The sequence below is a fragment of the Cervus elaphus genome, chromosome 11 (genome assembly GCF_910594005.1).
Source record: "Cervus elaphus chromosome 11, mCerEla1.1, whole genome shotgun sequence".
NCBI lineage: Eukaryota > Metazoa > Chordata > Mammalia > Artiodactyla > Cervidae > Cervus > Cervus elaphus.
Genome location: NC_057825.1, coordinates 2,752,356 through 2,777,761, shown reverse-complemented (window position 1 = coordinate 2,777,761; position 25,406 = coordinate 2,752,356). Strand labels below are relative to the sequence as shown.

Here is a 25,406-nt window from a genome sequence, read left to right as displayed (position 1 = left end):
CTGCTGTCACCCGGCCGCTGTCCCCACCCCGGCCAGTCTTGCCTTCGCGGCGGGGACACTGAGGCCCAGGGCCGGAAGGGAGGACGCCCGGCGGCACAGCCTGCTCTCCGCGGTTCAGCAGCATCCGGTAACAAGGATAAAGCGCTGCGACAAGTGGTGTCTGTTAGGTTCAGTTCAGTTCAGTTGCCCAGTCGCGTTCAACTCTCTGTGACCCCATGGACTGCAGCACGCCAGGCCTCCCTGTCCATCACAAACTCCCGGAGTTTACTCAAACTCATGTCCATTGAGTCGGTGATGCCATCCAACCATCTCATCCTCTGTCAGCCCCTTCTCCACTTGCTTTCAATCTTAACCAGCATCAGGGTCTTTTCAAATGAGTCAGTTCTTCCCATCAGGTGGCCAAAATATTAGAGTTTCAGCTTCAACATCAGTCCTTCCAACGAACACCCAGGACTGATCTCCTTTAGGATGGACTGGTTGGATCTCCTTGCAGTCCAAGGGACTCTCAAGAGTCTTCTCCAACATCACAGATCAAAGCATCAATTCTTCGGCACTCAGCTTTCTTTATAGTCCAACTCTCACATCCATACATGACCACTGGAAAAACCATAGCTTTGACTAGGTGGACCTTTGTTGGCAAAGTAATGTCTCTGCTTTTGAATATGCTGTCTGGGTTGCTCATCACTTTCCTTCCGAGGAGAGAGAGTGTTGTATGTTATGTGACAACGGTGATGTCCCTCGCACCTCCTGCCTGGCTCTGACACCACCTGGAGGCCAGGCCTGCATTTCCCCAAAGCTCCCATAGGCCTCTGTTCCTGTGCTGGGGGGCCTTCAGGGAAATTCAGATACCAAATCAGCAATTGTGTATCCTAGCAACTCCCACCAAGATGAGAAAATGAGATGCTGTGGTAGAGACCAAGGAGGGTTAAGGGTGCCAAAGAACGTGCAGGACGCCCAGAGAAACAGGAATTTCAGATAAAGAATAGTTTTTACTATAATATGTTCCACATAATAGCTGCAATACTGAGGGCATACTTGTTGTTTACTCGCTAGGTTGTGGCCCAACTCTTGCGACCCCGTAGACAGTAGCCCGCCAGGCTTCTCTTGTCCATGGGCTTTCCAAAGGCAAGAATACTGGAGTGGGTTGCCATTTCTTTCTCCAGAGGATCTTCCTGACTCAGGGATCCACCCACATCTCCTGCCTGGCAGGCAGATTCTTTATCACTGAGCCACCTGGGAAGCCCTGAGGGCATCGTTGTTGTTCAGTTGCTAAATCGGTCCAACTTTTTTCAACCCCATGGATTGCAGCACACCAGGCTGCCCTGTCCTACACCATCTCCCAGAGTTTGCTCAAACTCATATCTATTGAGTTGATGATGCCATCTGATAATCTCATCCTCTGTCGTCCCCTTCTCCTCTTGCCCTCAATTTTTCCCAACATCAGGGTCTTTTCCAAGGAGTTGGCTCTTTGCATCAGGTGGCCAAATTATTGGAGCTTTAGCTTCAGCATCAGTCCTTCCAATGAACACCCAGGACTGATCTCCTTTAGGGTTGGCTGGTTGGATCTCCTTGCAGTCCAAGGGACTCTCAAGAGTCTTCTCCAGCACCACAGTTTGAAACCATCAATTCTTTGGTGCTCAGACTTCTTTATGGTCCAACTCTCGCATCCTGTACATGACGACTGGAAAAACCATAGCTTTGACTCTATGGACCTTTGTCAGCAAAGTGATGTCTCTGCTTTTTAATATGCTGTCTGGGTTTGTCATAGCTTTCCTTCCAAGGATAAGCGTCTTTTAATTTCATGACTGCAGTTACCATCCACAGTGATTTTGGAGCCCAAGAAAATAAAATCTGTCACTGCTTCCACTTTTTCCCCTTCTATTTGCCATGGAGTGATGGGACTGGATGCCATAATCTTAGTTTTATTTTTTAATTTATTTTTTTAATTGAAGAATGATTGCTTTACAGAATTTTGTTGTCTTCTGTCAAACCTCAACATGAATCAGCCATAGGTATACATCTATCCCCTCCCTTTTGAACCTCCCTCCCATCTCCCTCCCCACCCCACCCCTCTAGGTTGACACAGAGCCCCTGTTTGAGTTTCCTGAGCCAGACAGCAAATTCCCGTTGGCTATCTGTTTTCCATATGGTAATGTAAGTTTCCATATTACTCTCTCCACACATCCTCTCCTCCCCCCTCCCCATGTCCATAAGTCTATTCTCTATGGCTGTTTCTCTGTTGCTGCCCTGCAAATAAATCATTCAGAACCATTTTTCTAGATTCTGTATATGTGCGTTAGAATACAATATTTATCTTTCTCTTTCTGACTCACTTCACCTGTTTAATAGGTTCTAGGTTCATCCCCTGCATCAGAACTGACTCAAATGCGTTCCTTTTTATGGCTGGGTAACATTCCGTTGTGTGTATGCACCACAATTTCTTTATCCATTCATCTGTCGATGGGCGTCTAGGTTGCTTCCATGTTCTGGCTGTTGTAAGCAGTGCTGCAATGAGCAATGGGGTACATGTGTGTTTTTAATCTTAGTTTTTTTTGAATGTTGAATTTCAAGTCATCTTTTTCACTCTCCTCATTCACCCTCATCAACAGGTCCTTTAGTTCCTCTTATTTTCTGCTGTTAGAATGGTATCATCTGCATATCTGAGGTTGTTGATGTTTCTCCCAGCAATCTTGATTCCAGGTTGTGACTCATCCAGCCCAGCATTTTCCATGATGTACTCTGCATGTAAGTTAAATTAGCAGGGTGACAATATACAGCCTTGTTGTACTCCTTTCCCGATTTTGACCCAGTCCATTGTTTCATGTCTGGTTCTAACTGTTGCTTCTTGTCTTGCATACCAGTTTCTCAGGAGGCAGGTCAGGTGGCCTGATATTCTCATCTCTTTACAGATTTTCCACAGTTTTTTGTGGCCCACACAGTCAAAGACTGTAGTGTAGTCAATAAAGCAGAACTCTCTTGCTCTTTCTATGATCCAACAGATGTTGGCGATTTGATCTCTGGTTTCTCTGCCTCTTCAAAACTCAGCTTGAACATCTGGAGTTCTCAGTTCATGTATTGCTGAAGCCTAGCTTGAGGGATTTTGAGTGTTACCTTGCTAGTGTGTGAGATAAGTGCAATTGTGTGGTAGTTTGAGCCTTCTTTGGCATTGCCTTTCTTTGGGACTGGAATGAAAACTGACCTTTTCTAGTCCTGTGGCCACTGCTGAGTTTTCCAAATTTGTTGGCATATTGACTGCAGCACTTTCACAGCATCATCTTTTACCATTTGAAATAGCTCAACTGGAATTCATCACCTCCACTAGATTTGTTCAGGGTGATGCTTCCTAAGGCCCACTTGACTTTTCATTCCAGGATGTCTGGTTCTAGGTGAGTGATCACACCATCGTGGTTATCTGGGTCATTAAGACCTTATTTACAGAACTTTTATACAGTGGAAGTGAGAAATAGATTTAAGGGACTAGATCTGATAGAGTGCCTGATACTATGGACAGAGGTTTGTGACGTTGTACAGGAGACAGGGATCAAGACCATCCCCAAGAAAAAGAAATGCAAAAAAGCAAAAAGGCTGTCTGAGGAGGCCTTACAAATAGCTGTGAAAAGAAGAGAAGTGAAAAGCAAAGGAGAAAAGGAAAGATACAACCATTTGAATGCAGAGTTCCAGAGAATAGCAAGGAGAGATAAGAAAGCCTTCCTTAGTGATCAGTGCAAAGAAATAGAGGAAAACAATAGAATGGGAAAGACTAGAGATCTCTTCAAGAAAATTAGAGCTACCAAGGGAACATTTCATGCAAAGATAGGCTCAATAAAGGACAGAAATGGTATGGGCCTAACAGAAGCAAAAGATATTAAGAAGAGGTGGCAAGAATACACAGAACTATACAAAAAAGATCTTCACGACCCAGATAATCACGATGGTGTGATCACTCACCTAGAGCCAGACATCCTGGAGTGAGAAGTCAAGTGGGTCTTAGGAAGCATCACTGCAAACAAAGCTAGTGGAGGTGATGGAATTCCAGTCGAGCTATTTCAAATCCTAAAAGATGATGCTGTGAAAGTGCTGCACTCAATATGCCAACAAATTTGGAAAACTCAGCAGTGGCCACAGGACTGGAAAAGGTCCGTTTTCATTCCAATCCCAAAGAAAGGCAATGCCAAAGAATGCTCAAACTAATGCACAATTGCACTCATCTCACATGCTACTAAAGTAATGCTCAAAATTCTCCAAGCCAGGCTTCAGTAATACGTGAACCAAGAACTTTCAGATGTTCAAGCTGGATTTAGAAAAGGCAGAGGAACCAGAGATCAAATTGCCAACATCCACTGGATCATTGAAAAAGCAGAAAAACATCTATTTCTGCTTTATTGACTATGCCAAAGCCTTTGACTGTGTGGATCACAATAAACTGTGGGAAATTCTGAAAGAGATGGGAATACCAGAGAAACCTGTATGCAGGTCAGGAAGCAACTGTTAGAACTGGACATGGAACAACAGACTGGTTCCAAATAGGAAAAGGAGTACGTCAAGGCTGTATACTGTCACCCTGCTTATTTAACTTATATGCAGAGTACATCATGAGAAAAGCTGGGCTGGATGAAGCACAAGCTGGAATCAAGATTGCCAGGAGAAATATCAATAACTTCAAATATACAGATGACACCACCCTTATGGCAGAAAGTGAAGAACTAAAGAGCCTCTTGATGAAAGTGAAAGAGGAGAGTGAAAAAGTTGGCTTAAATCTCAACATTCAGGAAACTAAGATCATGGCATCCGGTCCCATCACTTCCTGGCAAATAGATGGGGAAACAGTGGAAACAGTGGCTGACTTTATTTTTTGGGACTCCAAAATCAGTGCATATGGTGACTGCAGCCATGAAATTAAAAGACGCTTACTCCTTGGAAGGAAAGTTATGACCAACCTAGACAGCATATTAAAAAGCAGAGACATTACTTTGTCAACAAAGATCCGCCTAGTCAAGGCTGTGGTTTCTCTAGGAGTCATGTATGGATGTGAGAGTTGGACTATAAAGAAAGCTGAGCACCGAAGAATGGATGCTTTTGAACTGTGGTGTTGGAGAAGACTCTTGAGAGTCCCTTGGACTGCAAGGAGATCCAACCAGTCCATCCCAAAGGAGATCAGTCCTGGGTGTTCATTCGAAGGACTGATGCTGAAGCTGAAACTCCAGTACTTTGGCCACCTGATGGGAAGAACTGACTCATTTGAAAAGACCCTGATGCTGGGAAAGATTGAGGGCAGGAGGAGAAGGGGAGGACAGAGGATGAGATGGTTGGATGGCATCACTGACTCAATGGACATGAGTTTGAGTAAATTCCGGGAGTTTGTGATGAACAGGGAGGCCTGGCGTGCTGTGGTCCATGGGGTCACAAAGAGTCAGACTACTGAGTGAATGAACTGAACTGAAGACCTCTTTTATATAGTTATTCTGTGTATTTTTGTCACCTCTTCTTAATTTCTTCTGCTTTTGTTAGGTCCTTGCTGTTTCTGTTGTTTATTGAGCCCGTCTTTGCATGAAATGTCCCCTTGGTAGCTCTCATTTTCTTGAGGAGATCTCTAGTCTTTCCCATTTTACCATTTTCTTTTATTACTTTGCATTGTTCACTTAAGAAGGCTTTCTTATCTCTCCTTGCTCTTCTCTGGAACTCTGCATTCATTTGGATAGATCTTTCCCTTTCTCCCTTGCCTTTTGCTTCTCTTTTCTCAGCTATCTGTAAGACATCCTTGGACAACCACTTTGCCTTCTTACATTTACTGTCACCCTTACACCAGAAAAAGAAAAAAATTCCATTGTTTATCTGAAATTCAAATTCCATTGCTGTCCTGACTTTTTTTCCCTAAATGTGGCACCCCTTGTGGGGGAAGGGGTATTTAGATGGTGCCTTAAAGAAGGTGACGTTTTAGCTGAAACTGGACTGGGAAGCCCACAGGTGAGAGGGAGGAGCAGAACACTGGAACGGTTTGAGGGATGGAAGGCAAGCTGGGGGTGGGGGGCATGTAGTTAGAGGTCTGTGAGCACAGAGGGAGGGCTGGCAGGGGCCAGACTGCGAATCACAAGGCCTGGAGGCTCGGTGGACACGTCGTCCTAAGGGCAGAGCTGGGGCCTGAGGGCGTGGCATGGAACCGGGGAGGAAGAGGCCGAGGGGCCAGGCGGGGAGCCCCGTCCAGATCCCAGCCCAGGTCGATGAGATGGCTGGGCGAGCACCCTGTGTCAGTTTGGGTCTCGCGACACACTCCCAGAGATGGAGTCGGGCATGCGCACCACCCACTGGGGTGGGATGCCCGTGGCAGATAGAGGGGGGAGGCTCAGACCACTCCTGACGCCTGTGACGGGAAGCGGACCGGCCCAGATGGATGGGCAGGTGCCCCCAGTGTAGTGGGACTCAGAGGGGCTGAGGTGGGCACGGACCGGGGCGGAGGGGGGACCCCACTCCCTCGTTGGCCTCCGGCTCAGCCGGGGAAGGCGTCCTGGAGGCGGGAGGGAGTGGGGCACACGTCCCTGAGAACCTCCCAGGGAGCCTGTGACGCTGGGGCCGGGTGTCCCCAGCCTGGTGCTGTGAGCCGAGGCCGCCGGGTGCAGACACAGGCCAGGCAGTGGCCGAGAGGGAGGGAATGAGATGCGGATGGGCGCGCAGGGTGTCCCCAGGGGAGCGGCAGTCACACCGCTGGGAGATGAATCCCACCGCCCCCCACCCCCCATCCCCGACCCCAGCCCCGAGTTCCCAGGGGCAGGCCGGGTGGCCGTCCTCTGAGTCAGGGCCCAGCCCCGCGCACGCATGGCCAGGAGGAGCCAGCAGGCCGCCCTGTCCCCCCAGCGCCTGCCCTCGAGTAAACCCAGCCTCCTGGTCCAGCCCCGCGGCCCGCCTGCCGGCACTCCAGGATCCTCGCAGATCATCGCAGACAGCATGGCTCCCTCCGCACGGGGGACCCTCACTTCTGCGCTCTTCCTCCTGACCTGCTGGGCGCTCCCTGATCCCCGGCAGGTGGGTGGGCCCGTGGGCCGCGCTGCTGGGGGAGCCCGGGAGCTGGGGATCCAGACTCTTCTGGGGCTGAGGGCTGGGTCCCCTGGGGGGCGAGGGTGTGCCCAACAGTGCTTGGGCAGAGGGGGAGGAAGTCTGAACTTGGGGTTCAGGGGACGAATTGGGCTCCCTGGAGATGGAGTTGGCCTCAGTGCTGTGTGCCCGATGGTGAGGGGCGGACGCCGTCCACGCCGGGCTGAGGGGCTTGTCCCCCCTCCATCCAGGGCCCCTCTCTCCCCGCTCAGCCTGCTCCTTGTCTTGCCTGGCCCCCACCTCCCCTCCCTGTGTCCCCTCACTCCTCACAGCAGTTTCTGCGGGCCCTGGAGCCAGGGGACGTGACCTCTCACTTTGGCCCCGATGCTGCCTTTGAAGGTATGCGCCCTGGCGGCCCCCTTGCAACGGGGGTTTCTCAGAGCCCACGGCGGGGGTGGGGGGAGGCAGGGGCGTCTCACCATTGAGTCAGGGGGCTGGCTCTTTGGAGGCTCTGCTGGGAGGAAGTCAGAGGCGCCACTGTCGCTCTTAATTAATTCTGGTCCTCTCTGCCAAGTTGATAAAGACTGGTCTGGGTGTTCCGGGCGAGCTGGGATTCTGACCCTGGGATTCTGTTCAGTATCTGGAGGCAACGCTCACTCATTAGCGGGTCTCTCCCGCCCCCGAGCCTTGCCTGGGCCTACCGGCTCAGGAAGTCTTGCGGGTTTCTGGCCAGGATGTAAACATTTATGTTTTCCGAGAGAAGCAAGATGGGCACAGGGTCGCGCTCCGGCCAGAGCCTTTTCCTGTTCTTCCTGGGCTGTGACTGTGGACATCTCTGTGCTGCCTGCCCCCTTTCTGATGAGGACCACTGGGGACTTTGATCCAGAGGCTGATGGGGACCAGGGGCAGGGCGGGCGAGTGGTCGGGGTGGGGGGGAGGATGGAGCAGAGAGTGAGGGGTGTCCCGCTCGTGACTGCTCTGGGATCGGGGTCAGGTGCCTGGCGCCGGGCTGATGGGCCAGTGGGGACCCCTGAGAGGACCTGGAGAGCCGAGCAGGGGTGAGCACGGGGCCTCCTGTCTCCCGCAGTGCCCCCATTCGACGTGGCCCCCCGGCCTGCGTCTGTGAGCACAAGGACGAGGGTGGGCCGGCGGGGCCGCCCTGCAGGGCCCCACGTGGCTCCCTGGCAGCCCTGGGCCGGCTCTCCTTCCGCTGCTGGCCTGAGCTGGGCCTGCTGGCCGCCTCCTTCACCAGCTAGCGTGTGGTCAGCGCCTCCCTGCGGCTGCTGAGGGGGCCTCCCCACCCCTGCCTCATGGGAAGCCGGGCCCTGCTGCCCCCGGACGCAGCGGCCAGGCTCACCTGCTACTCGGGCCTCGTGGTGAGTGGGCGCCCGGGCTGGCTGGGGGGACACTATGGGGCAAACGTGTCCCCCGGCCCCCAGATGCAAGAGCAAGACCGCTTGGATCTTAGCCAGACTCTGACCCAGTTGAGGGCCTGCTCCTCGGAGGCTCAGAGAAGCCGCTGATTTCCCTCGGGCCACCCAGCTAGCAGGGAACAGTGCTGAGTGCAGGCCCAGGGCACGGGGAATGGAAAGAGCGTGGGCTTTGCAGTCAGAGCTGAGTTCGGGCTCAGCTGTGCCCCTTTGTGCAGCTGACCCGCGGCCGGCCCCTCCGCTGAACCCGTGTTGTCATGGAGGCATGGTGAGGGCGGCACCAGCCTCCTGGGGGGCTGTGGGGCCGGGTGTCGTGCATTGTCACGAAGTCCCTCAGTGAGCAGAGCAACTGATATCACTACAAACCCCCGCCCCCCGCCGCCTGCCGCCCGCCGCCAAGTTCCCGGGCTGGGCGGTCCAGCCTGGGCTGAGACAGCGGGCACTCACGGTCCCCCTGGTGACAGGCAGCGCTGTCCATTAGCACACGCCTAGCGCGGCCCTCGAGACCCCCTCCCTCCTTGCCTGTGGTCTTCACCAGGCCCTGCAGTCTGGGGCCTGAAGCCTGAGCAGGTGATGGGGAACGGGTACCTGGCCGTGGGGGCTGGCGGCAGGTGGCAGTCAGTGGGTGCAGCCCCAGAGGGCACGGGCCCCCTGCTGTCCCCCACAGATGGGCTCTTGGGCCTTGGACTTGGGAAGGAGTCCTGGGGAGACCCAGGGCCAGCCTGTGCCCAGTGCTGGGACGGCCCAGCGAGGCCCTTCCCTGCATGGGCAGGAGAAGGGCTGGTAGACCAGATGGCTGTCTGTCCTCCAGGAGGGTGACATCCTGGTGCGTGCAGACAGGTTCTACATCCAGCCATAGAGGAGGCAGCACCAGGCGCTGGTGCATCCCTGGGGGGGAGCACAGTCCCACCTGATCCACAGGCCCACCCCTGGGGCCCCCACCACTGCAGGTACAGCTCCTGGAAGGAGGAGGGGGCTGTGGGCAGGGTCGGCTCTAGGGGAGGGACCAGCTCTCCTGATGCCTGGGGTCGTGCGGAACGGCCGAGCTCCACGAGCCACCTTCATGAGCATGCAGGGTGTGCCCTGAGCCCACGGGACAGGCCAGGGGAGTGTATGGCCACCAGCCCTGCCCTCAGACCGTCTGCTCGGCGGACACGGAGACCTGCCTCTGAACAGCCGTTCACTGTCTACAAAGCGCGTTCACTGACGTGGGCCTTGGAGCCTTGGGCCCTGGGTCAGAGGTCACTGGTAGTTCCCACGCTGCAGATGGGAACCCAGAGGCCCAAAGATGAGAAGTGGCCGCTGCAAGCCTACGCAACGACTGCCGGGCACAGCCAGGGCGGGAGTTGGCCCTGTTGCCCCCAGGCCTGCTCATGCCTTCCCCAGGCTGCATCTGCTGCAAGCAGGGTGGGGTCCTGGGCTTTTCTTACCATCCCGGGGTGACCTCGTTCTCCAGTGCGCCCACCGTGGGGCTTTGGGGTGACCAGAAGGACGTAGAATCCACACCGTAGCTGACTCCTGGGCCTTGCACTGCCCTGCATGCCCGGTCAGCCCAGAGGGGTGGAATGAAGTATCTCCACCCGAGACAGCCGTCCTCCCAAGACCTGGCCACCTCTCTCCTGTGAGCCGGCCAAGCTGTCTGTTCTAACAGTCACAGCGTGAGTGACGTGTGAGAGCGTGGGGCCTCCCACTCCCTGCCCGAGGAGGGCAGAGATGTCCTAACTCAGTCGGTGGCTGTCCGAGGGAACAAAACCACGGGCGCTGAGAAGCCAGCTCTAGGAGGGCCAGTGTGGAACTGCTCACTAAGCCCTGCAAACAGGCTTACAGCTAGTAAAGGAGGAGAGGGGAGGAGTAGATCAGGAGCTTGGCATTAATAAATACACACTACTATATATAAAATGGTATAGTGGTAAAGAATCCGCCTGCCAGTGCAGGAGATGCAAGAGACTTGGGTTCTATCCCTGGGTTGGGAAGATCTCCTGGAGGAGGAAATGGCAACTCACTCCAGTATTCTTGCCTGGAAAATCTCATGGACAGAGGAACCTGGCAGGCTGCAGTCTGTGGGGTTGCAAAGGGTCAGACATGACTGAATACACACACACACATGCATACTAGATAAACAAGGTCCTACTTATAGCACAGGGAACTCTACTCAACTGTTAAATTTTTTTGTAATAACCTAAAAGGGAAATGAATCTGAAAAAGAACACATACACATGTGTGTGTGTTTATACATGGGCTTCTCAGGTGGCGCAGTGCTGAAGAATCCCCCTGCCAAGCAGGACACTCCAGTTCGATCACCGGGTCAGGAAGATCCCCTGGAGGAGGGCATAGCAACCCACTCCTGTGATCTTGCCTGGAGAATCCCATGGACAGAGGAGCCTGGCGGGCTACAGTCCGTGGGGCTGCAGAGTCCGGCATGGCTTAACAACTGAGCATGCACACACACGCACACACACGCACACACGCACTTAACTGCGTCACCGTGGGGTTCACCTGAAGCTAACACATTGTAAGTTACTATACGTCAGTTAATTAACTAACTAAAAAAATGCTTAGCAAATTAATGATTAGAAAAGAACTAGGCTCACTCAGTCTCCCTGTGCCAGAGGCAGCTCCTGGCGAGAAAGCTGAGGCCGGGTCCCCCCAACTCCCCCCTCCCCACCGTGGATGGCACAGGGGGGCTTCCCACCACCGCGTCTCTGAGCCCGGGAGCCCAGGGGGTGGCGAGGCCTGGCCATGGGGGGCCCTGAGGTCAGCTGACCAGAGCCCCATTTTACCCGCTTTCCGGGACCCTGGCTCTCAGCCCTGCCCACTCCTTCACCAGGCCGCCCCGCTGCCCCTCGCCTCCGGAGACAGGCTGCTGGGAACGTCCTGCACCTGGAGCTGCTGGTGGCCGCGGGTCCCGACGTCCACCAGGCACATGGGGAGGACACAGAGCGCTATGTGCTCACCAACCTCAACATGGTGAGACCTCGCAGGGCGGCGGGCACTGCGGGCAGTGCTGACCGGGGGCGGGCTCGGGGGCCTGGGGGGCAGTGGGCGCTGTGGGCAGTGCTGACCGGGGGCGGGCTCGGGGGCCTGGGGGGCGGCGGGCGCAGTGGGCAGTGCTGACCGGGGGCGGGCTCGGGGGCCTGGGGGGCGGCGGGCGCAGTGGGCAGTGCTGACCGGGGGCGGGCTCGGGGGCCTGGGGGGCGGCGGGCGCTGTGGGCAGTGCTGACCGGGGGCGGGCTCGGGGGCCTGGGGGGCGGCGGGCGCAGTGGGCAGTGCTGACCGGGGGAGGGCTCGGGGGCCTGGGGGGCGGCGGGCGCAGTGGGCAGTGCTGACCGGGGGCGGGCTCGGGGGCCTGGGGGGCGGCGGGCACTGTGGGCAGTGCTGACCGGGGGCGGGCTCGGGGGCCTGGGGGGCGGCGGGCGCAGTGGGCAGTGCTGACCGGGGGCGGGCTCGGGGGCCTGGGGGGCAGCGGCGGTCCTTGGAGACCACCGCTGGCCCGTCCATGGGAGCCTGTGGACACAGCGTCCCGCACCCGGGCTTGTGCACAATGTCCGTGGGCTGGCTTATCTGGTGGGTCGAACTCGGTGTAAGCCTGAGGCTGGGGTCACATCTGAGGCTCAGGGTCCTAGGATGGGGAGAGGTGTGATCTGTTCTTATCGCCCCCACAGCTGGGGAGTACAACCTCCAGCCTCTTGCTCCTGGGCCCTGTGCTCCGGGACCCTCAAGCCTGGCCTCTCCCCCAACGTCCCTTTGATCTGGGGGCACCTCAGCTCACATTGCCTAGTAGTGCGGCACCCTTCTTGCAGACATGCCCGTGTGGGACGGGCTCCCCTTCACTTGACTTCTGGGGTAACAGTGGGGGCGGGACGCACACTGGTTATTATCTTGGAGACAAGAGGCAGCACAGAAACAGGTGGCCCAAAGCTGGTGATCACGTTCCCCCTGGGGCTGGGCCACGCCGGAGTGCATTTGCTTGTAAATACACAGAAACACACGTGTTCTAGGCAGCCAGGTACATTTCCACAAACCTTAGGAGATCAGTACCCCTGCTGGCAGCACCAGGGCCCGAGCTGCTCCCCTGGTAAGTGGGCCCTGGAGGGCGGGCAGCATCAGACAGTGGGGTCCTTGGCATCACCATGTTCCCAGGCTCAGGTGTGCCCAGCTGTCTTGGACCAAAGGAAAGGATTCTCCCACTCTCAGAGCCCCAGGCCCTCTGAGCCCTCTCTTCTCTCAGATGTTCTCTGGGGTTCCCACCCTGCAGGGAGGCTGGGTCCCAGGGGTCATACCCCTGGGGTCCCTACCCCCGGAGAAGCTGGTTCAGGTCCAGGACAAGCCAGCTTGGGTTTCCAACTGCCAGCCCCAGAGGTGGAAAATATTCCCTCTAAGTCACTTGAAAGCTCTGTTTTCAAGCTTTGGGTGGGGCGGGGTGGGGGGCTCTCCACCTTGAATATGCTGAAATTTGATAATCAAACCACGCTCCCTCTGGCCATTCCATGTGTTTTATGAGGCCCAGTGATGGTCAGGTAGTAGACTGCAGACTGGCTCCTTCCCAGATGGTGCTGGTCATGGTAGCGGCCAGCGTCATGCCGGGCACCCACCTGTGCCGACTGCATTGTTACTAAGTCTGCCAGCAGCTATGGACGTGTTTCTCTGCCTCTTACGGAGGAGGGAACTGGGGCCCTGAGGTTGGTTAACAGGATCCTGAGGACTCAGGTAGGTAGGGGGAGAGCCTGGTTCAGACTCAGGTCAGCCGAGGCCAGTGGCGGCCACATCCTCTCTGCCGGACGCCACGTCTCTAGAGGACGAGCTCATGTGAATAGCCGCCGTGGAAGCTGACAACAGTCGGCATCTCGGCAGATGCACCGGGAGAGCTGGGAACCGGGTTTAGTAGGGCTCAATCGCTCAGTCGTGTCCAACTCTTTGTGACCCCCTGGACTGTAGCCCACTAGGCTCCTCTGCCCGTGGAAATTTCCAGGCAAGAATACTGGAGTAGGTTGCCATTTCTTTCTCTAGCGGGTCTTCCTGACCCCGGGATTGAACCCAGGTCTCCGGCACCGCAGGCAGACTCTTTACTGTCTGAACCACCAGAGAATCCTGTGTTTGAAGGAACATTCTAGATGGATGGCAGTTATTCACATCCCGTGGTTCCAGGGGTCTCTATGTTGGCTGGCCTTCCTGAGCCGTGAGCAGAGGGAGGGCCAGAGGACTGACTGTCCCTCTGGCTGGCTCCCAGCTGGAGGACTAGCACCTCCGGTTCCCGCCACGCTGATGGAGCACCCTCTCCAGGCACCCCACCCCCGCCCCTGGATCCCTGAAGTCGGCCGCGCCCGCCCTCACGTGTCACCTCTCCTGCCCGCCCTTCCGCAGGGGTCAGAGCTGCTGAGGGATCCATCCCTGGGGGCTCAGTTCCGAGTTCACCTGGTGAAGATGGTCATCCTCACCCAGCTTGAGGTAGGTGCTGAGCCGGGAGCCCAGTCCCTGAGAAACCTGTCTCTGCAGTCTTTAACCTCCGTCCATAAGATCTGCTGGAGAAGGGATAGGCTACCCACTCCGGTAGTGTTGGGCTTTCCTGGTGGCTCAGCTGGTGAAGAATCCACCCGCAATGCGGGAGACCTGGGTTCGATCCCTGGGTTGGGAAGATCCCCTGGAGAAGGGAAAGGCCACCCACTCCAGTATTCTGGCCTGGAGAATTCCATGGACCGCATAGTCCACAGGGTCGCAGAGAGTTAGACACGAGTGAGTGACTTGCACTTCACTTCTCCAGTGGAGGCACAGAGGGGGGATGTTTTCCTGCCCGCTGGCCCCGGCCCCGAGCTCCAGCCCTGCCCTGCCTGGCCTCGGGCCCCTCCTCTGTGCCCTGGATGGTGGTAGCATCGTCGTGAGGACTGAGGCTGCAGCAGCAGTCGGCACCCTGCTTGGGGTGGAGCCCCTAAATATGTGCTCTGTTACCGGCCTCTCAGGATGCTCCGAAGATCACAGCTAACATCACCGCGTCGCTGCTGAGCGTCTGTGAGTGGAGCAGGACGGTCAACCCCGAGGACGACACAGACCCCGCGCATGCTGACCTGGTCCTGTACATCACCAGGTAGCTGAGCCCCCCGCGGGCCTGCCAGCCTGCCCGGGAGCCGCTCCCATTCTCTGCCAGGGTGGCCCGCTGGCGGGCAGGCACCTCAGCGCTCCCGGGTGTCTGTTCTCTCCTCCTGAGGTTTGACCTGGAATTGCCCGATGGTAACCGGCAGGTTCGGGGGGTCACCCAGCTGGGGGGCGCCTGCTCCTCCTCCTGGAGCTGCCTTATCACTGAGGATACCGGCTTCGACCTGGGGCTCACCATCGCCCACGAGATTGGGCACAGGTAAGGGGCCCCATGCACTGGCCCCAAGCTCCAGGCAAGGACGTGACCTGGGGCCCCCAGGAGGGGAGGTCATGACTGGTGGTGGTCCCAGGAAGAGCCAGGTGGGAGGGGCCGCTACTCTTGACCCCAGTGGACTCGGGAGGGTGAGGGGCAAGGGCTGGGAAATCTGCTATTTCTTCATTACCAAATAATGAAAACAAAACATGTCCCCCCCCCAAAATATAAGCAAAACAAACTTAGGAGTTAAAAAGTGATTATTGTAGGAAACTCATGTAAAGGAAAACAAGGCTGTAAAAATCATCCCAAATCCCACCACTTAGAGAAAACATCCATCTTTTCTTTACACACGCACATACATCATTTTTATCCACAAAATTGGAATTATACTGTACGTTGGTTAACTGCCTTTTAAAAAAACTTTTCCACGTAACCATTTTTTTTATTAATTATCTCTGGCTGTGCTGGGTCTTCATTGCTCCTCTCGGGCAAGCTCTCGTTTCTACAAGTGGGGGCTCCCCTCCAGCAGGGGCGTGCGGGCTTCTCACTGCGGCGCTTCTCGCCACGGCGCGCAGGCTCTGGGGGTCGTGGGCTTCAGTAGCTGTGGTGTACGGGCTTAGTTGCTCCGAGGCGTGTGGGATCTTCCTGGACCAGGGATTGAACCTATGCCCCCTGAATCGGCAGGCGGATTCCTAGTCACTAGACCACCAGGGAAGCCAAGTTAACTGCCTTTTTATGTAAGAAAACATCCCAAACATTTCTCTCAAACGTCCTTTTACAATGTGTGTTGACTTTTTTGGTATGCACATATTTTACTTAACCCCTTCCCTAGTGTTACATATTAGATGACTCTCAGACTTTTCCTCGTGTGACGGTCACACGTTCTTTGGGCAACTCTGCTCCTCTGTGCTGTTTACCAAGCGTGGAGGGCATCTTGCTGTTTTGATTTTTAGTCTTTTCATTACGAAAGCAAATACCTGCTTTCTGTGAAAATTCAAATAGTACCGGAGACTCCTAAAGTGAAAAGTGAGTGTCTAACTTCCTCGCCCGCCGGCCCCGCACGCCCACACCCTGCCTGTTAGCCCCCTGCAAGCGCAGAGGGTTCCCACCCCACCTCCAGGACAAGGCTGGGCTCCTACCCACAGCCGCCACTTTTACCCTAGCTCTCTATCTCTGCCTGGCTTCTCCCCCCACCCAGCCATTACAATTCCTCCATCTATCTTTTTTGTAAAAAATATTTATTCATTTACTTGGTTGCATGGGGTCTTAGTTGCCCCCCCCCACCCCCCGCCATGTGCGATCTCAGTTCCCCGGTGCTGGGATCCAACCCTCCACTGCATTGGAAAATGAATAATTCTCAACCACTGGACCGCCAGGGAAGTCCCTCCTCCATCTATCTTGTTTGGAGAAACAAACAGGAATTGCAAACCATCACCTTCCATTGGGAGCAGAAACCCTGGCCAGAGGCCCACGTCTCCACTTCTCCATAATGCAGTTTTTACTGTGTTCACCCCACCGATCCACCCCTGGGGTGTGAAGAAGGCGAACAGCAGCAGGGCCTCGATGGCCCTCCCTGGAGCGTCGTCCTCCCAGATTTCAAACCCGGTGAAGAGTGTGGCCTGCACGGTTCTAAAGCCTTTAGATGTGTATCGGCTAAAAGAGGCCAGAGCTCCCTGGCCGGCCCAGCGCTCCCTCCCTCCGTGGGGGAACGGAGGCTGGGTGCTCCACCCGGGTTTAGCAGGTGGCCGGGCCAGGCGAGCCTGCGGGACGGAGGGTGGGGGGTTACCCCGGGTCAAGGACGCCCTCAGAGCTGCTTCCTCCGCAGCTTCGGCCTGGAGCACGACGGCGTGCCGGGCAGCGGCTGCGGGCCCAGCGGGCACGTGATGGCCTCGGACGGTGCGGCGCCCGCCCTCGCCCTCGGGGGCCCGGCGTGGTCCCCCTGCAGCCGCCGGCAGCTGCTGAGTCTGCTCAGGTAGCCGCGCCCCCGCCCCGCCCCTGCCTACGCCCCCATCTCCACTCCGCGCGCCCTGCTCCTCCGGCCCCGGCCCCAGCCCTCCCGCGGCCCTCCGCCCGGTGTCCGCTCCCGTCGGCCCCCAGTCCACCTCTCCTTGGGCTCGCAGCCCGTCTGGGGGAGGGCACCCTTCCGTCTCGGCTTCCCTCGCCCTCACCTCCGGTGCCCACTCCTCCGTCCCGCCCCCTCCCGGGGCCCACCCCCGGCCTGAACCGCGGCCTTGTCGCAGCGCAGGACGGGCGCGCTGCGTGTGGGACCCTCCGGGGCCGCGGTCCAGGCCCGCGGGGCAGCCTCTGGAGGCGCAGCCCGGCCTCTACTACGGCGCGGACGAGCAGTGCCGGATCGCCTTCGGCCCTACGGCGGTCGCCTGCACCTTCCGCGGGGAGCACCTGGTGAGTCTGGCCGTGGGGGACGCGCCCGCCACCCGCCCCTCCGAACCAGGGCCTCCCTCTGCCGGCTCATGCCCCCACTGCCCTTCTCCGCCCTCCTGCCCACTGGCCCAGACCCTCAGATGCCCCTGGAAGTTCTCAATTTCTAAACAAGGGCCCTCACCCTTTCCTTCTGAGGAAGCCCCACAAATTATGTAGAGCTGGCTCTGATAGAGCCCCTGAGCCCATGGACCTTGATCCTGCGCAGGCGGTTACCAACAGCTTCCAACCAATGGGAAGCTGGAGGGCTTCCTGGAGGAAGTGACTTCCAAGCTGACCCTTATAAGCAGGAGTCGGGGGGTGGGGGGGGGGCTACCCTAAAGAGAGATTTCCTCCCAGGGCTGCACAGGACTTGCGGGCACTTTTGCTTCTGTGAGCCCCTTCTTGCTTACAAAATACTTGGAATTACAGCTTAGTGTTTTTGTAAAATATGTGATATTACAGGTGTTGTTATAAAACACAAATATATTCATGCTATATGTTAGGATATTCTATTTGATCTAAAAGACCGTCTTTTTTCCTTCCGATTTTAAAAGAAATGAAGACACTTTCTTGTGGGTCCCGGCCAGTGTTCCTGTTCCCGATAAAGGGGTCAGCCAGGCCCCCCTCCACCCTCCACTGCCCGGGGTGCTGGCTGCGTCACTGTCCGGTGGTCTGGGAGGGACAGGTGCGGCTGGACACGGACCCCACAGGCCCTGGGGGCCCCTCAACTGGCCGTGTGTCCCCCCTCTTAGGACATGTGCCAGGCTCTCTCCTGCCACACAGACCCCCTGGACCCAAGCAGCTGTAGCCGCCTACTTATTTCTCTCCTGGACGGGACAGAGTGTGGCGTGGGGAAGGTCAGCGGGGAGTGGAGGAGCATGTGCAAGTGTGTGTGTGTGTGTGTGTGTGTGCGCGCGTGCTCACACGTGCTCACCCAGATCTGCACCCTGCAGTCCTCCTCCGGGGGTGGAGATAGCAGGACCTCAGTAAATGGGGGCAGAGGGTGCCCGGGCCAGGAGACGTGGGGAGCCCAGTGCTCGCCCCACCCCCCCGGAGGTGGCTTTATTCCAGATTTACGGGACCCTCGCGACTCTGCTGGAGCAGGCAGGGGTCCAGGGCCCGCCTCTTGACCTCCTCACTGCCCCCAGGGAGCGCAGTGTACTCAGGCTGTCTGCTCCTGGGCCCGCTGTGGTGGCCTGCGGACAGGGATGTGTTGTCACCGGCCTCACAGGGGCCCGCGCCTCCGTGGGCCCTGCCGCGGTCACCTGTCCTCCAGCTCCCCAGCACGTCCCCTCTCCCTTGTATGGCCAGAACCTCCCTGCAGTCCCCGCACTGCGGGCTGCTGTCGGCTGTCCTCTGTTTAGCGTTGGCTCCTGAGCAGTATGGAGGTTGCAAGCATGTGTGTGTGTGTGTGTCTGTGTGTGTCTGTGTGTATGAGGGGGTGTCCTGTGGGTGCAGGCGTGCCCTGGGTGTGGAGTGCCTGTGGGTGTGGGGGGTCCTGGGTGTAGGGGACCTGTGGGCGTAGGATGCTCTGGGTGTGCGGTACGTTTGAGTGTGGGTGCCTGTGGGTGTGGGATGCCCTGGGTGCAAAACACGGTCCCATCCTTCTCTTGCAGTGGTGCTCCAAGGGTCACTGCCGCTCGCTGGCGGAGCTGGCCCCCGTGGGGGTGGTGCACGGGCACTGGTCAGGCTGGGGGCCCGCCAGTCCTTGCTCCCGCTCCTGCGGAGGCGGCGTGATCACCAGGAGGCGGCGGTGCAACAACCCCAGGTACTGCGTGGAGGTGGCTGCTCCGTGCTCCCAGGCTCGGGGCCCTGGGTCACGTCTCACCTCGTCGTCTTGTGGGCATTTTCAGGCCTGCCTTTGGGGGGCGCGCGTGCGTAGGTTCTGACCTCCAGGCAGAGATGTGCAACACCCAGGTAGGCCTGCTTCCCTGGGCAGGGGAGGGGCTGCGGTCAGAGGCGGCACTGGCCTGGAAGAGCCCAAGGGTCAGGATGGCTGTGATTTGGGCCAGGGCACTTTCGAGAGCAAAAGTGGTTTTATTAATACCTGCCCCTGATGGCTCAGTTGGTAAAGAATCTGCCTGCAATGCAGGAGACCCTGGTTTGATTCCTGGGTTGGGAAGATCTGCTGGAGAAGGGATAGGCTACCCACTCCACTATTCTTGGGCTTTCCTTATGGCTCAGCTGGTAAAGAATCCGCGTGCAATGCAGGAGATCCCAGTTCGATCCCTGGGTTGGGAAGATCCCCTGGAGAAGGGAAGGGCTACCCACTCCAGTATTCTGGCCTGGAGAATTCCATGGACTGTATAGTCCACGGGGTCGCAAAGTCGGAAACGACTGAGCGACTTTCACTTTCTGGACCACAGCGCACAACCCAGGCCTGTCTGACCACTGAAAGCAGCACCCCCCTCCCCGAAGTATCCCCCTGCTTACCCGGATTCCACCCTGGACTGAGAACACCCCTCCTTCCAGCAGCCAAGCCGGATACTGGGAGAGCATGGGTGATTCTTTTAGTTATAGTTCAGGTGACTTGCACACCCATAAAGTCAACCATGTGAAATCTTGTGGTTCGGTGTTATCTTCACAACACCATGTGACCACCACCTTTTTCTAGTTCCAAACAGTTCCTGTCACCCCAGAGCAAAACCCCAGCCCATTAAGCAGTCACTCCCATGCCGCCTCCCCCCCCAGCCCCTGCCAGTCACCAGTCCACTTTCTATCTCTGGGGGTTTATCTGCGCTGGACGTCTCATATAAGGGGAATCATACAACGAGTGGCTTTTTGCATCTGGAATCTTCCTGGGTGCGTGGCGTTTTCATGTGTAGCAAGTATTTGAACTCCACTTCTCGTGGCTGAATAACCTTCCATTGGATGGGTGGACCGCGTTTTGCTCACCCATTCATCCGCTGTCCATTTGTCGATGAGTTTGGACTGTTTCCGTCTTTGGTTGTTGTGAATAGTGCTGCTATGAATATGTGTGTGTGTGGACTTTTTTGAGTACCAACTTTTCACTCTTTGGGGTGTGTACCTAAAAGCGGAATTGCTGGATCACGTGGTAATTCTACATTTAGCTCCTTGAGAACCTGCAAGGCATTTCCCGTGGCAGCTGAGCCGTTTGGCCTTCCCACCAGGAATGTGCGAGGGTTCCGCTATCTCCACATCCCTTCCAGCACTTACCTGTGTTTCCCACGTGGCCATCATAGAGGGTGTGGAGGGCTAGGGAGACTCCTCCGGCATTGACCTAAGATCTGCACGTGGTGAGACCTTCCCTGCCCGCCTTCCCCAGGCGGACTCAGCAGGCCCACTCTGATTCTTTTCCTCAGACTCCAGTGCAGAGCAGGCCAGGACACCAGCCCGCCTCAGCGGCCAGCTTCTTGTACAGAGGCCCTTTGCTCTCGACTCCTATGACTTTTCCAATACTGATACCTGCACAGACATAGTTCAGTTCAGTTGCTCAGTCCCGTCTGACTCTCTGTGATCCCATGGACTGCAGCACGCCAGGCCTCCCTGTTCATCACAAACTCCCGGAGTTTACCCAGACTCATGTCCATTGAGTTGGTAATGCCATCCAACCATCTCATCCTCTGTCCTCCCCTTCTCCTCCTGCCCTCAATCTTTCCCAGCATCAGGGTCTTTTCCAATGAGTCAGCTCTTCGCATCAGGTGGCCAATGTACTGGAGTTTCAGCTTCAGCATCAGTCCTTCCGATGAACACCCAGGACTGATCTCCTTTGGGATGGACGGGTTGGATCTCCTTGCTTCACCAGACCCATGACAGCCAAATAAACAAACCATGTCATTGATTAAAAAGGAGTGATAGTAACACTGAAAGTGTAGGCGCGAGGACCTCCTTGCAGTCCAAGGACTCTCAAGAGTCTTCTCCAACACCACAGTTCAAAAGCATCAATTTTTCGGTACTCAGCTTTCTTTATAGTCCAACCCTCACATCCACACATGACCACTGGAGAAACCGCAGCTCTGATTAGACGTCGCACAGACATGGTAGACGCACACAAACGGGGCTTCCCTTCTGCTGAGCTCTCTGCCCACTTTCTCTCCTCTTCGTTGCCGGGGACAGGCTCTGCCCCATGCCTTCCCAGATTCTTGTAGAATCCTCCTGCCAGCAGAGGGAGGCTCTCGACACCCCCACTCTCCAGGGCAGGGAACCGAGGTGCAGCCAGGAGCCAGGCTCAAACCCGCGTCTTCATCCTCGCGCTGCAGGGGCTCTTGCTGTCTCCCGGGGGCGAGGGTTCACTCCCGGAGCCCCCGGCCCCGGCCCCTCGTGTGCCCGTCCTCCGCCTCCTCCATCCAGGCCTGTGAGAAGACCCAGCTGGAGTTCATGTCCGAGCAGTGTGCGCAGACCGACAGCGAGCCCCTGCGCCTCTCCCCGGGGGGCAGCGCCGCCTTCTACCGCTGGGGGACGGCGGAGCAGTACAGCGAAGGTGGGCCTGGGTGGGGGGCCAGGCCCGAGACCCTGGATGGGAGAGTCCCCGGGGGAGGCCCAGCGTCACTCTGATGCTGTTGGGAGCAGGCTCGGGCTCTGCATCCCACTGAGCATCCCACCCGCCCTGGCTCAGCCCCTGGCCGGCCGGTCAGCCCTGACCTCTCCTCCCTGAGTCTCTGTCTGTAAAACGGAGATAAGAGGCGTAGCGTGATGCTGGAGAAACACCTGCCTCATAAGTGGGCACACTCATCACACGGTGATGCAATTGCTGCCTCGGGAGGCGGGGCGGGTGGGAAATAAAGCCCACCCCAACCCCAAATGCAAAGAGCACAGTGAGATTGTGCTTGGGGGGCAGCGAGGGCCCATTCGGATCCGGCTTCGCAGGGTCTCTGTCCCCGGCTCCCCGCACCCTCCCACCGGCCTCCTTGTGCTTCTGCTTCTCCCCAGGGAACGCCTTGTGCAGACACGTGTGCCGGGCCATCGGCGAGAGTTTCATGGTGCGGCGTGGGGACCGTTTCCTGGACGGCACGCGCTGTGTGCCGGGCGACCCTCAGGAGGACGGGGCCCTGAGCCTGTGTGTGTCGGGCAGCTGCAGGGTAGGCGTGTGTGCCCGCGGAGGTGCCCTTCTACCCTCTGTGGCCCCGAGGACTCTCCCCAGAGAAGCCAGGGCAGGAAGGGGCCTTCGAGGGGGTCAGGCGTGGTGCTGGGGAACAGGCCGAGCCTGGAGTCAAGAGCCTTGCCGTGACCTGGGGCAAGTCACCTAAGCTCGCCTCCCACACCAGAAATGGCAAAACAGCCGGTTTGGTTGTGTGAACCTCAAAGGCCAGCCCTGTCCGACCACACCGCCAGGCCTCACCTGCCACTCTGCTCTGCACAGACGTTCGGCTGTGACGGCAGGATGGACTCCGGGCAGGTGCGGGACGTGTGCCAGGTGTGCGGCGGGGACAACAGCACGTGCCGGCCGCAGAACGGCTCCTTCACGGCTGGAAGGGCCAGAGGTAGGGCCTCCCCGGGGGCAGAGGGCCCGGCTCCCCCCAGCCTCCAAGAAAACGCGCCAGCCCAGAGCCCGGGTGCCGGCTGCCTGGATGGTGGGGCCACGTGCTCGCTCGGTCCTGGGCCCTCTCAGCGGGTCTCGGCCTCCCCAGGAGGCTCAGGCCGGTGATGAGGTGGCCCATCACTCACGGCTGCTCTCAGCATCTGTGACACAGGAAGAACACAGACATGGGAAGCCTGCGGTGGGCTGTTCTCTCCTCTCCCGCTGGAGGCATCTGAGCACCGGGGATGCTATGCTTGGGACAATCCTTGACTTTGATCTATTTATGCAAGAAGTCAGGTCTCTTGCAAAGTCAGTCGAGGAGCTGAGTCCCAGCTCCCTCGGGCGCTCCCGTTTCCTCCCTCTGACTGTGACCTCAGCGGCCTGAGATCACCCCCACCTCTGCTTCCTCCTAGAGTACGTCACGTTCCTGACCGTCACCCCCAACCTGACTAGCATCTACGTCGTCAACCGCAGGCCCCTCTTCACACACCTGGGTGAGCTGGCCACACTGTGAAGTGTGCGGGCACCGCCCCAGGGTGTCCCCACTTCCGACGCCACCTGCAAGTCTGAGGGTCCCTCCAGCGCCCTCAGTCGGGGGGTTCACCGGGTGGACCCCCAGAACTCCGAGCGCTGCTGCGCTCACGGTTACGGCTTACTCCAAGGGACAGCCGAAGGGAGAGGTGCCTAGAGTGGCGCGGGGAGCATCCAGCCTCGAGAGCAGTCACACTCACGGTGCCCTGCCCCCCTGGGCGCTCTGCGGAGCTCACTGCCCGGGTGTCTCGGGGACTTCCTTATGTCGACGAGGTGGGGGGACTGACTGATCACGGTCTCAGTCTCCCGTTTGGCTCAGGCTTGCTGACTCACAGCCCCCACCCTAAATCATGTATCTGACCTTTCACCCTAAACAAAGACGGATCTCTTCGTGAGGCTGACCTCTTTACACCGTGGGTTTTTATGCCCAGAGGGTGCCCTTTGAATCTGGGTTGGGGTGCTCACCCTGAGGTCCTTGTGCCTGCACTCGGTGAGGGAGCAGGTCCACAGCGCTCCCCGGGTTCCGGGAGGATGTGGGGAAGCCTCCCTCGGTCAGACACCTGTGTGTCTCAGAGGGGAGCGTGCAGTACCAGGAAGGTCTGCTCCCCGGGAGGGCGGGGCCCCTGGGGCAGGTGAAGCCCTGGACGTTGTGTCGTGTCGGCCCAGTTGTCCCCTCTCCCTAAACAGGGCCATCTGTGGGAGGGGGCGGTTCTGGCTCCCAGGGTGGGGGGGCCCTGCAGTGCTGACGGCCCCTCGCCCCACAGCAGTGAGGGTGCATGGGCGCTACGTCGTGGCCGGAAATGGGAGCATCTCTGCCAGCACCACCTACCCCTCCCTCCTGGAGGACAGCCGCGTGGAGTACAGGGTGACCCTCAATGAGGACCGGCTGCCCCGCCGGGAGGAGATCCGCATCCAGGGCCCCACCCGGGGCGACATGGAGATCCAGGTGACCGCAGGGCCTCCTCTGGTGTCGGCCTATCCGTCGGCTCAGACCCACACCCGCTCCTTCAGCAGCCGCTGGGGGGGCTGGCGTCCCGGGGCTCAGAGCCCACCGGAGCCCGTGGAGTCCTGAGAGTGGCTCAGAGGGAGAGCCCTGCAGAGGGGCCGGGGGCTTCCCAGGAGGCGGCCATGCAGCTGAGGTCCGGAGGGCGAGCTGAGGCTGTGGGCGAGCAGGTGGGGAGGGGGACCCGGGCCTGCAGTGGAGGGGCGCTCAGGGGCGGGAGAAGGGAGCCCTCCGGTGAGGCTGCTGGAGGGCTGGGCAGACCTCGAGGGGCCGTGCTGGCCATGTGAGGGGTTCAGGCTTCCTCCTGGGGGCCTGGGAAGCTGCTGGGGGGGCCCTGGGCAGGTGCAGTGGGGACTGGGCCATGTCAGACCGAGCCTCGGTTTCCCCCATCTGCGAACTGAAACTGATCACCCCTAAATAAAGTAATTGTGAAGATTCATCTTTTTTTCCCAAGATACTGCACAGTAAGTGCTTGGCAGAGCGTTGGCGCCCCCCACGTGCACACGTCTGGCAACTCTACCTCCTAGGGTCATGGGCGGGCCTGGGGAGTGGACGCGTGCATGTGCCAGGCAGTGCTGGCCGCAGGCCCCGCCCGGGGCAGCTCAGCTGGATGTGGGTCTTGCTGTCTCTCTGGGGCAGACGGAGCCCAGGCTGTGTCTGCACGGGTCCTTCCCGCTGGGATCTGGCCTGCGAGCGGCCCCCTGTGAGCTTTGCTGAGGAAGGTGCTTAGAGGGCTGGACAGGAAGCAGTGGAGGCTGAAATAGCCCCGGAGAACTTCGGGGTGGTCCGCATCTTGACGGCCCCTGGCTGGGTCTAGCAGCCCACCCCCTGCTCCCACAGCTGGGGAGACAGCTGGGGCTCCCCACAGAAGGCCAGGCCAGAGTGAGCCCCTGGGAGCAGTTAACCCCTTCCCTGCCTCCCTGTGTGTCCTATCTAGGTCACCCCCTCCCCGCCCCCAGGAGCCTACTTCCAAATGCTGGCTGTCGAGCAGTTCTGTTGGCATCCTTTGCGGTGCGGATAGAAACAGATTCGCAGGCCCTGTTCGGGGCCTCTGACCCAGGACCTGCTGGTGATGGATGGTGGGGGGTGGTGTGTGTGCCGAGAACCCACACGTTAGCAGAGGGCTGTGATGGGGGGGCAGGTGCTGGGACCCAGGAGACTCCTCCTGGCCTC

General features: G+C 58.1%; 1 protein-coding gene across 1 annotated transcript in view; it reads left to right on the top strand.

Annotated features, from left to right (window-relative positions):
* Positions 1-83: 83 nt before the first annotated feature.
* The window catches only part of ADAMTS13 (ADAM metallopeptidase with thrombospondin type 1 motif 13), a 38,545-nt gene continuing 13,222 nt past the window's right edge, over positions 84-25,406 (top strand). The window contains exons 1-17 of the mRNA XM_043916375.1: positions 84-127; positions 6,886-7,017; positions 7,359-7,425; positions 11,284-11,423; positions 13,818-13,901; positions 14,411-14,535; positions 14,656-14,802; positions 16,625-16,771; positions 17,040-17,202; positions 17,973-18,077; positions 18,837-18,988; positions 19,074-19,137; positions 21,532-21,661; positions 22,111-22,259; positions 22,541-22,661; positions 23,113-23,193; positions 23,995-24,176. Coding sequence (XP_043772310.1) covers positions 6,940-7,017; positions 7,359-7,425; positions 11,284-11,423; positions 13,818-13,901; positions 14,411-14,535; positions 14,656-14,802; positions 16,625-16,771; positions 17,040-17,202; positions 17,973-18,077; positions 18,837-18,988; positions 19,074-19,137; positions 21,532-21,661; positions 22,111-22,259; positions 22,541-22,661; positions 23,113-23,193; positions 23,995-24,176 — 1,935 coding nt within the window. The 5' untranslated portion in view covers positions 84-127; positions 6,886-6,939. The remainder of the gene's footprint in view (positions 128-6,885; positions 7,018-7,358; positions 7,426-11,283; positions 11,424-13,817; positions 13,902-14,410; positions 14,536-14,655; positions 14,803-16,624; positions 16,772-17,039; positions 17,203-17,972; positions 18,078-18,836; positions 18,989-19,073; positions 19,138-21,531; positions 21,662-22,110; positions 22,260-22,540; positions 22,662-23,112; positions 23,194-23,994; positions 24,177-25,406) is intronic.